The 11867-nt window shown below is 36.6% G+C and overlaps 1 protein-coding gene across 1 annotated transcript in view; it reads left to right on the top strand.

Annotated features, from left to right (window-relative positions):
- The window catches only part of LOC108756170 (monocarboxylate transporter 4-like), a 35217-nt gene that overhangs the window by 21777 nt on the left and 1573 nt on the right, over positions 1-11867 (top strand). The window contains exons 5-9 of the mRNA XM_018499776.1: positions 1336-1504; positions 2305-2469; positions 8506-8788; positions 9325-9499; positions 10110-10316. Of these exons, the coding sequence (XP_018355278.1) occupies positions 1336-1504; positions 2305-2469; positions 8506-8788; positions 9325-9499; positions 10110-10316 (999 nt within the window). The remainder of the gene's footprint in view (positions 1-1335; positions 1505-2304; positions 2470-8505; positions 8789-9324; positions 9500-10109; positions 10317-11867) is intronic.

Below are 11867 nucleotides of genomic sequence, written 5' to 3'. Positions count from 1 at the left end.
CCAGTATATTTTATTTTAATAAATAAAAATTGTATTTCTGATGTCATATACGTTTTGTTAATCTAAAACTATAAATGTTTTTTAATTTTTCAAAAAAAGCTTTTATTAATAACCTGACAAAAAATTAACAAGTTTTTTGTTCTCACCAAAAATGTTTCAAATCGAGATAACGACTTTTACAATTGGGTAAATTATATTTATGTAATATTATTATACTTAAATAATAACATTATAATATTTATTAATATTATTATATTTTACAATAATATTAAATTGACTTATATAATATAATTAATGAATAGTAACGAGAAATAATAATGTTTGAAAGAATGTGTAGTGATATGATTATTAAGAGATATCTTTATCTTGGAATAATTTTTTCAAGACCTTATCTAAAAATTACCTGATATTCGTATGAAAAATTCGTGGCCGAAATTTGAGTCGTTGCAAAAAAATATAGGAGACGAACGAATTTTTCTAAAAGAGCTTCGTGGCCTCGGAACGTGCGGTGAAAAAATGTCGAAACAGCAATTTCGTGTCTTCGACAATTTTTCTGCATCGAACCCGGATCCGATCAGTGTTTGCGAAGCGCGACTCCCGCAAATTGCGAATGCGAGGATATATTGATAGAGGATGAAAAACACGTGAAAAATTATTTTCGCCCATCCGTGCGAATCTCGTTCATGCGCATGCAAGAAGAGGCAACATTCCGGTTTGCCAGCGTTTCCTCGTTAGCGCACACAAACGCGAAATCAATCAGCAAACGAACTCCATCCGTTGTTAGAGCGAGAAATCAGCCCAAATAAAACCTCGTCACGCTCCTTCAGAACTGCCAAGAGGCTGCGATATAATTGGGTTCGCATTTAGAACCCTTCTGATTCTGCAATCGCGCTCTAAGGATGAGAGCGCAGTCTTTCATAACGCATAACGCATAATGCATGAGAAACTGAACCAAAGTCCTCCATTTCCTTCCTTTCCGTGAGATAAAAGATTTGGATTGGTTCACGGGAAAAAAAGAAAAAAAAAAAAAAATTAATTGGATAGCACAGCAAACCTATAACTTACTGCGCGAATTCAACGTCTATAACTAAGAAGATTTGTGATGATTTAACAAATCGCTAATATTATTCAGCCGTTAACTTTGCTACTTTAACATAGAAAATTGACTGTCTGTATATAACTGGCTGTAGATTTGCTGAATCAATGAAGTTTTCAGCTGTTTTTCTTTTTGACTTTCGCGTTGACTTTATTGTACTTTATCCATTATGCGTTATGCAAAGGTCTGCGCTCCAGCTTGATTAATCCACCAAAGTGACTGTTAGGTAAATGTTTCAGTGTGGGCGGGGGCGTTGAGCGCCGCGATTTCCCGTGGTTCAGCACCGCTGGTTGTCGGTGCGTGTCGTCGTGGCAATACGAGGCTTACGGCGGTGATCGGTGGCCTTGTGCTGGCTTTGGCGTCGCTCTTCACCTCGTTTGCCGTCCAGATGCATCAAGTGCTCCTTAGGTGCGTAACGATGCAAATGCTGCAGCTATCATCCGCCGGAAGAACCGGAAGAATCGCGCCGTGGACGCCGCGTTAAAAATTAATCGATCGGGTTTAGAGACGAGAGAACCAATTTTTTTTTCATCTTTCGTGCGAATGACGTTTAGTCGCGAAAAAATTATCGCGACGGATGTTGCAGTAAAAATAATCGAAGGGTGTAGACGGGAGGATTCTTTTTTTGTGAAAAAAAAAAACTTTTATGCGAGGGATGAAATATTAATAGCATGTCGAGTGAATTATTAAAGTTATTTTTACGTGAAAAGTAAGTAATTATTTATACGAGCGTTTGTTGTGCTTTAAATTTTTTTTTTTTTTGGTTTTGTTTTAGTCGCGAATTATGTAGTCGAATTAAAAGAGAATTAAAAGGAATATTGTATTTCGCAAACAAAAACAAAAAATAAATAAAAAGACATCTGCGTTGCTACGTGCAATTTCAGTTGATATTAATATGAGTGTTGAAACGCATTCTGTGCGGATTATACGTACAGCAATACGCAGAGCTGCATATCTCTATGATAATAGTTACCCGTTTAATTCTGCTTTTAAATAGCTTTTAAAGCTGAAAAGTCGCGTAATAGCGTCTCCCATATTCCGAGAAGTCATGAAAAAATGATGAGAAGTCAATATTTGCGACTTCCATATATCCCCAGCTGTTTTCTTGGAAAACATCAACGACTCGTTTTCCGTTAAAATATCACCGTTACTTTCGCGCGGCATTCTGGTGCAAAAGTCATACGCTTTACCTTTACAAAATGCAACAGCTACGGCCTGGTGTTGGGCACGGGGGCTGGCCTTGTGAGGGAAACCGCCAGTCTGGTATTGGGCAATTACTTCAGAAAACGGCGAGAGTTCGTCGAGATGGTGGTGCAGGCTGGCACCGGCGTGGGAATAGTGCTCTTCAGCGTCGTCTACAAAGAAGCAGTCGGGTGAGTTATCGCACATATTACTTGGAAAAGCCGCGGAAATGTATGCATGAGCCAATACCACCCTTAGGAATGTGCGCCCTTCCGACATTTCGCTCAAGTCGAGCAAAAAAGATCCAATTAACCTTCGGTCGCGCCATTTTTTCGCATGCGTGGGCGGCACAATGCAAATTTTAATATCGCTCTCTGTTTTTTTTTTCATTGCGCGGGCAACGGAAATCTAGTAGGTGTAGATAAAAAAAATTGCGAAGGCATTATCTTGGAAATATCCGCTACTACAGATACTCACGTATAAGAGACTAGACACTGTTTAGATAGACATTTTTAATTTGTCCACTATCTTCAAGATGGTACTTAAGATAAAAGAAATAAATGCATAAAATATATGAATTCTCATTTATTTATGATCGTCTTAAGTACAGTTTTAAGATATATCATAGACAAATCACAAAATTGTATTAGCATCTTAAGTGATTACTTTAGACGGTCTTGAAGTAAGAACTTACTATGAATACCAGTCATCTATCTTATTTCATCTTGTCAGATCCTGAAAAATATGGCGGATTAAATATATAATGTCCAATCTCTTTACTTAAACATTTCTTTCCGCCAGTGTGATTACTACGAACAAGCTTGTCGCATGATCGATTATCTGAATTAATTTACATTCGTGAAAAATGCTTGCAATTTATAGAAGAATAGATGACTAAGTAAATAGGTGACTGATAAATAAGATTGTTTATTCTGTAAAAAGTAAATTGAAATTACACGAAATGATTAATAATTAATAAAGTTTTTACATAAGGAAACAGTTTTTCAATGAATTGCTGAAAATCAAAATTTTAAAAATTATGTACATTATATTATTATATTATTTATTTTAATTGGAAATTGAATCACTGAAAAATACACGGGAAAAATGATTTTGCTGAAATATCTAAAAATTTAACTAGATACCAATTCCAAAACAACTTTGGTGGACTATTAAAATAATTATGTAGGAAATTCAAGCATGATGGACAATGTTGCAAAAAATTTTTATATTTCAGCAATTAGTTTCAACGTCCTACATAATTATTTTGATAGTTCAACATAGTTATTTCCTGATTTGCGTCTAGCTTAATTTTTAAATATTTCAACAAAAAATTGTTCTTTTCGTGTAGGTGTGTAAAAGAATAAACACGAAAGCTACTTAAGAAATAATATTGTACTTTAACAAAAATTTAAGAAGAGCCAATAGTCGAAATGTTGGATATTGAGATTTTATTTTAAGATGGAACAATATTTTTAGATTAAAAAAATCGCAAAGTAAATCCCCTGTAAAAGTAAAAGTCCACACGTACACACGTTATTTTTTTCCGTAGAAGTGGCATTCGAAAACGATGAATTTCGCTGGTAGCAGCAACGATATTTGACGACAACGACTTCTGAAACAAATTGCGCACGAGAAGTCGAGCGGCCGCGTGTAACATACGGACAAAACTGCTTTCAATGCACGCCACCCTTTTATCGTAGATTTTCGCGCGACTGCATGTCCCTCGACGTACGGACGTTGCGGCGCAACGACAGTTTCCGTGCACAAAAACAGAGAACAGATTCGACGTGGAATAATTGAACGTTCTATTCGGTTCAGCCCTTTATTCTCTCCCTCTGCGCGCCCCTCCCTTTCCGTTTATATCTTTCACCGACCGTCGAAATAGCTCGTTTGGAGTTTGCCACGGGCGTTCGTTAGTATCATTGATCTATTATTCGCGAATGTTCAGCAAATTATTTTCAGTTGTATTCCCAAGTGTTCTTCAACGATCGTAGATTTTATAGTGAGATTAAATCCAGCTTATTTTTAGGGAAATCTGTGGAAACTATTATCTCTATTTGATTGGTTGTCGTTCTGATATTAAGAGATACGCTGATCGTCCAATATAAAAAAATTTAAGAGCGTGAGGTAGCGGTTAAAAAATCTTAAGGATTACATAACGAAATTTTATCTTTCAATTTCACAACATTACTTTAATACTTCATAATAACTTTACGACTTCAGGCATAATTTTAAACGAACATTCAATTAACGTTTAATTTCTTTCAATCTGTAACGTGCGTTTGAAATTACGTCTAGAGTTTTATTGAAGTCAGAAATTAATTGAAGGGCAAAATTTTGTTATGTATCCTGAAGCTGTAATCACCATTTAAAGCTCTTAATTTTTAATCAATGCATAACATGATGTTAAAACATATTAGACTGATTTTTATTTTCCGTTTCCGTAAGTAAAAGAATTTCAAGCAGTTTTATAACTGTGTGTAGCGGTTAAATTATATTACAACAACAAAAAATATAATTTTTTACTTGAAAATAAAAAATAATTTACGACGTAATTTTCATTTTGTTGAACTATCGTGAGAAATTAAATTGTAGAGAATGTTGATTGAATTTTCTGTTGGCGCTAGGGAGAGATATTTACCGTAATTTAACTCTCGTGTATGTTAACCTGTATGTAGACAAAATGCTGTGATCGTTATACATGCGGGTTATTAAGCGTACACTTAATTGCCATTGCTATGTGGCAGTTTCTGTTAGGTATAAAAGCATGTCCAATTAGAGATTTCTGGATTCGAGCTTTTCTGGATCGATGAATATAATATCGTCAGGTTGTTGGAGTAACTTCCTAAGTCGATATACGGGTTACTCGATAACTGGATAAGTTTGTCCAATAGAACAGTATATTGGACTAATTTACAATATAAAGTATAGAAGTATTTGAAACTATCTGTGGATAATACACGACAAAAAGAAATTAGCATGGAAACAATAATGTATAGTGTAATGCAGAAGCTTCTGTCATTATTGCTGTTGCTCGACAACTTGCTCGATAAAAAATATTTTTTAAATACAATAATATGTGTTTGTTTTAGTTCAGTATTTTTAATGAGAGAAAAGAGAATTATACTAGAATTTTAATTAATCATCCTGAGGCTGCATTGCAGATTTTAATAATAAAATAATTTATGTTATGTATAGAAAATTGAATAAAATGAATAGAATTTTTAATAATTTGCTCTTTTTATAATTTTATTTCAAACAGAAATGTTTTTTCGATGGTCAGACGCGTTTGCTAATAAATTAATATTAGCGTAAAACTAGCCGCGAATAATTTATGCTTTATCTCGCGCGCGGGAAATCACTGCATTGCGGATGCGGTTTACCAGGCGAATTTCTTCTACGATTATAGTACTATAGTATTAGATTTGTTCTTTCAAATGGTATCTCTTCTACACACTTTCATACTTCTTTTTCTCTCCTCTTTCCAAAGCAGCAAATGGCACTTCTTTGTAAACTTGAAGGATAAAAGTTCAACCGAAGGAGAAATATCCATTAATTTGTAGTGAAAAGTACATTAAAAGGATTGGTCCCAAACATTGTTTGTGACGATTTTAGTCATTATTTTATCGATTCGTCAGACCTGTCGAATTAAATTACATGTAATAAATCGTGGGAGTTTCTATACATTACTTATTTACATATTAACCGATTCATCATAATTGATTTAATAATATTTATTCAAACTAAGTGTTACTCTTGTAAAGAATAAAATTGTCAAGCTAGAGAGAGACTTTATTTTTATGGAATTGCGTGTCTTACCTTGAAAATCGATTATCCTTTTTACGTATCTTTATCATAAATTCCAGAAACCATATTTCTGAAATATACGCTGGATACGTGATAAATTTTTCATCCTTCCCCATTATGTTGCGTGGAAAGCCGCATGCAATGCATGGTTTAATTTTATACAGAACGTTAGCTGGGGCGCGGTACACGCTGTCAGGCAATGCGGTCCACAAAAAAAAATTTGCAGGTACACACACATACATATATATATATAAAATTCCGTGATAACGACAAACCTGTCAAAACGCGCACTAATCGCGAACGTGCCGCAATCCGGCTTTTTGCCGAATATAATTCTCTCTCTCTCTCTCTCTCTCTCTCTCTCAAACGCATCGACCGGCCGACCGAGTGCAACCAATGCGGCCGGGGTGGTTTATTACACGTGCCGTGCGTTACCGAACCGTCATCATCATCTCCGACCGGGAATACATTGATAAAACATTTAATGTGCGTTCCCATATCGGATAGGTAGCGCGAATGAGGGAAGGCGCGGCGCGCGTATCAGAAAATAAATTTTAACCGCTCCGCTCGCAGAGATAACGGCTCGTGCCCGTGATAAAAACGTACCGGATATGTACTATGAATAATCATGAGAATACTCATGGGCCGCACGTGCGGGTCTCATTATCCTTACACCAAGGTAGGATTAAAGCGCAACTTTCACCCCTATACGAACGTATGTTGAATACATTGTATAGAAAATTCAGTTTTATCTCTTATTTTAATCTTCTTACGCGCGGACTAGCACTGGCTGTTTGCAAACATTCGCCGTTTTCACGCACAAACGGGAGAACATAAAGAATTTTACGGCGTCTGTATGTATTTTGCTCGAAGGGAAAATCCAGAAAATACAGAGGATTTATTAGAAAAGAACGTCTTTGTATTTTTTTAGTAATCGGGGCGAGCGAGAGTTAATTCTGTAATTATATTATATGTAGATTGGGAATTTCAAAAAATTATGTTTTTTCGTAACGAGTTAATTCCGCTTAAAGACAAGTGTGTTGATTCATTATTTATTTTTTTTTCTTTTATTTTTTTTTTTTTTAAATTGTTCTCTATCTGATAATCCAACTTTATAATTTGCCGGTCGACGATTCGTGTTTTATTTTATGTATATCTACATAATTTTTTTTTAACCGTCGCTTCGCTCAAGTATTTTTATCTCGTTTGTACATTTACGTTGTTTCACCCAAAATAATAAAATAAACGAGGTTTTCCCAAGGGATATTTCACACTGCGCGGTGAAAATATTAAAGATCATTAAATGTTTGCAGAGTATTAAAACTTGACAGGTTTAACGCGTTCCTTTATAAAGTTCTACTAAAAGAAAATAACAACGGGAATAAATGGATGTTTCTCCACAGAAGCAATACTGCTTGACGATGCGCTCGCGTAAATGCGAATTTCATAACTTCTCGGATGACGAAATAATTTGGAAACATCGTGCGCATCATAAATCATGCAAAAGTCTGCATTACACAACTTTTTATTTAATATGTTTCAGAAGTTATACGGAGATAATGTATGCTTGAGCTTCAAAAAACTCTACATCAAGCATCAAAAAGTTGTTAAACTTTATCGTTCATTGACTTTACGTTAACTTAACTTCCGCAAGTAATTAATAACTTGCGGAAATTTTTTGCGAAATTACTTTGTGACAAGATTATGTCTTCTTCATTAAAGTAGTACTTCGTTTTTACATCGACGATAAAATCGAGCAATTTCTCGTTATAATCTATTATAATTTAAATCTCCTTTTTTAGAGCAAATTTTCGCATCATATATAACGAATTATTTGTTTCGGTTTTACTGTAATTTCCAAGATATTGAACAAATTGTATTTTCTTGTTAACGCATGTTAAATGCTACATGTAATCAGCTGAACATTTAAATATTGAAAATCTTCTAACGTTTGAAGACGATTTCCGAGTGAGCGGCAACGAGTGCAATTGCAACGCGGAAAAATACTAAAAGAGCAATTTTGCTGAAGAGTCTAAAAATTTAGCTAGATATAGATCTGAAAAATTGTTGGACCATCAAAATAATTAGATAGGACGACAAAATTGGTTGCTAGAATATCAAAACATTTCGCAGCATTCCTCATACTTAAGAGTTGCTGAAGAATTATTTTAATGATCCAACAAAGTTATTTTCAGATCTGTATCTAGCTAAATTTTTAGATTCTTCTCAGCAAAATTGCTCTTTCAGCGAACGCTTCGCAGAGTGCGAAAAATTTCTTCTCAGAAATGCAAGCGTAGTAGTTCTCACGTATAATATAAAACGCAGCTACGGAGCGCAAAAACTCGGCCGGCAGAAACGTCGACAGCTGATTCGACGTTTCCTGCGTGATGATCGTAACCGTAGCGCTGTACCTTCAGGAAGCTGGGCTGGCGACCGGGACTTCAATCGGTAACCGGAGCGCTCTCGTTGGCCTTCTTCCTGGGACTGATTTACCGGAGTGCCTCGCTATACCACCCTCAACGGCGAGCCATACTGCATCTAAAGAATCAGCGCAGCAAAGTCAAAGAGAAGAAATCCTCGACCAAGATACCAAGGCAGCCGTTGGTCGATCTGAGTCCTCTGGGATCGCGTCCCGTGAGAATGCTCATGCTGGCTGCCGGTGCTGCTGGTTTCGGTCTTTACACCCCCGCCTTCTACATCGTAAGTGCACTCAGCGATTGAAAAGGATCTTTCTATCTTTGATAATAAGTCTCCCTCGGCTAGTCTCAAAGACCTGGCGTGACAAAAGTCAGAAGCGTGGTGATAAAGTTTTATTCCGTTTCGCGTTCCCACATCAGTTTACCTTCCAGAGCGTTCTCAAAATTCCTTCTTCCGTAATAAACGTAACTTGAAGACGTAGCGTTATCGATATATTATACTTTGATACGGGGCTGGAGAAAAGTCACCACGCAGCTATTTCGTTTCGGCGAAAAAATATTCCACCGAATACGCCAAAATGATTGCGAAGACAATTTAATAGCACGCGACATTCCTGCTGAGGGTTTAATGACGCAGAATCAAGCGTTGAGTTTCCTAATTTCGCGATTTCCGGAGTAATCTCGAGGGATAGACGGGGCCAATTTCGATAATCGATATTAGACGGGCGTCGTTACCGGGCGTCATTGTCCGCGTTATCGTCGTGATCCATATAGCACGTTCTTTCCAACGCAGCCTTAATGAGAAACATTCACTTTCAGGCTCTGCAAGGTTACCAGGATGGATTAGAGGCCAGCGCCTTGGTACTGCTACAGACCTTTCTAGGCCTGGCGGCGGCACTCGGATGCGCGGCTTTGGGAGTAGTTATCGTCAGACCTTCCGCTCAGTGCCTAGTGTCCAGGCAATATCTCTGTCAAGCGGCACTCATCGGGGTCGGTCAGTACACCTCGCGGTCGCTTTCGCATACACGCCCGTAGTTAACTGCAAACACGTTCAAATTGCTAGATGTTTGCGTTCCAAGAACGGCGCGATGGCAAGACATAATTTAACGCATTACTATTTTTTTTTTTTATTCTTCAGAACAGCCATACCATACCTACTTTCAAACGTACTCTGTCTCTCTCTCCCTCTCTCTCTCTCTCTCTCTCTCTCTTTACGGAATCTATCCTATTTTAACTGTAAGTTCTTTCCTTTGATCTTTATTTTATTGGAACGAAACTGCAAAGAGGGCTATTTGTATCTCTATTTCGAGAGATCATTTCTCGCTGCAAAGCTCTGCAATAAAGCCTCCTTTTAAATGAAAATTGAACCCAGCAAAATTGTGAAGTACTGTTCGCTGTACGAGAGAAACGCATCGATTCGAGATTTATGAGTGAGTTTGTGCACACAAAAGTCTTAAAGAGAGGAGGAATTACGCGTAGTAAAAAAGACTAGGTTGAAAAATTGTACTGCATGGATTTTGCGCGCGAACAACGTAGGAATTGTAGATTCAAGAATTACGCTTCGAGGATTATCGATTCGAATTAGATCTCCTTTCTGCTTAAAGCCGTAGCTCAAGTGGCGCTTGGTAGCGTGCAAGGCTATCACGGACTTGTGCTGGCCTCCGCACTTTACGGCGCCTCACTCGGCGGTACGCTTTATTCCCTAAAGATGCTGGCCCTGGAGAGGTTGCGAGCGAGACACTTTGCCAGATCGTGGGCTTTGGTGCAAGCCGCGGAAGCCCTGCCCATCCTTCTTGGAGTTCCTCTCACAGGTACGCGTGAGTAATACGAAATTTCAGGTATGTCAGTTCCCAGTTAAGTCCTCGAGTCATCCTTGATTTATTTGGGGGATCCTTACGCCAGGCCATGTAAAAACGATCTTTACACTTCTCATCGAAATACAAACATTTGCAGACAAAGCACATTGTATAAAATATTTTTCTCTGTAAGAGCTATATCGTTATATATTGAAAAAGCATTAAAGCTATATCGTTATATATTCAAAAATAAGGACTTTTACTATTTATTTTCTCTCTCTCTCTCTCTCTCTCTCTCTCTCTCTCTCTCTCTCTCTCTCGTGTAATATGAGACGAATTTTTGTGTTCAGTTGACGACGGAGATTATATGAAGTAACCAACAAAGCCATTATATACGCTCCTACATAATATTTCGATAAAGCCTCTGACTCTGCATCCATCGTATCTATTATAAAGCACGTAGTTACTTCCTCCTAAACGCAGATTCTTCATGCTTTCAAACGTCCATACAACAGTATTAGAACTTTAGAGCCACCGAGGTGGGCGAAATCCGCTCTCCCGCATGCTAAATCCGTCCCTACTAATGGTCTTACGGTCCCTGTGTATGAATTTAATGCCGACGTCCTTAATAATAATAACGTACGGAGCTTGGGAAATACGCTTCTCTAGCCTCCTCTCCAGCTGAGAGAGAATATTCAAGGAAGCGTGACAACTGTCACGCATATTCGTAAGACTCGAGCATATTACACTAGTATAGAACTGCAGGTTTTGGTCACTTTGAGTTGAATTCAGTTGGAATTTCATTAACTCGTATTTCGGCATCTCCTCTCTAGTGCTATTGCATTACCTATCAGAGAAGCTGCGGAAAAATTATAGTAAAATTAAAAAATAAAGAATATTAAACAGCACGTATATATTATTTTAGTAAATGTGTATTATTATACAATATCTGGCGATAATAACAATTGGCACTAATCTGATAATATGTAGAACGTTCAGACTGGTTGTCAGAATGTCAAAACTTTTACAGCATTGTTCATTATGCTTGACTTTCCTATATAATTATTTTGATGGTCCAATTATTTTCCAATCTGTATCTGATTTTAATTTTTAGATACTTCAACAGAATCATTCTTTCCGTTGAATTATTACGAATCTACATTAATACGATTAATATGATTTGCAACATCAATTATATATATAATTATTTTGATAATTCCACAAAATTGTTTCCAGATTTATTTTTAAATATTTCAGCAAAACCATTTTTTTCATGTAAAGTTTATTTTAGAAATAATCTCATATTTTTGATGTATAGTTTATTTTAGAAATAATCTCATATTCACACACAGATGAACAACTTGCAAATTGCACATTTATAATGGTGTTCACATTCTGACAATTAGTTTGAATGTTAAACACAATTATTTTGATAGTCCAACAAAATTATTTTCCGATGTGTGTGTGTTTGTACGTGTACCTAGTTAAAATTTTAAATACTTTTTATTAAAACCATTCTATCCATGTGAAGTTTATTTTAGAAACAATTTCATATTTAGATTGGAT

Source organism: Trachymyrmex septentrionalis, unplaced genomic scaffold (genome assembly GCF_001594115.1).
Source record: "Trachymyrmex septentrionalis isolate Tsep2-gDNA-1 unplaced genomic scaffold, Tsep1.0 scaffold97, whole genome shotgun sequence".
Taxonomy (NCBI): domain Eukaryota; kingdom Metazoa; phylum Arthropoda; class Insecta; order Hymenoptera; family Formicidae; genus Trachymyrmex; species Trachymyrmex septentrionalis.
Note: the sequence above shows the minus strand (reverse complement) of the source record. Positions and strands in the feature narration are given on the sequence as shown.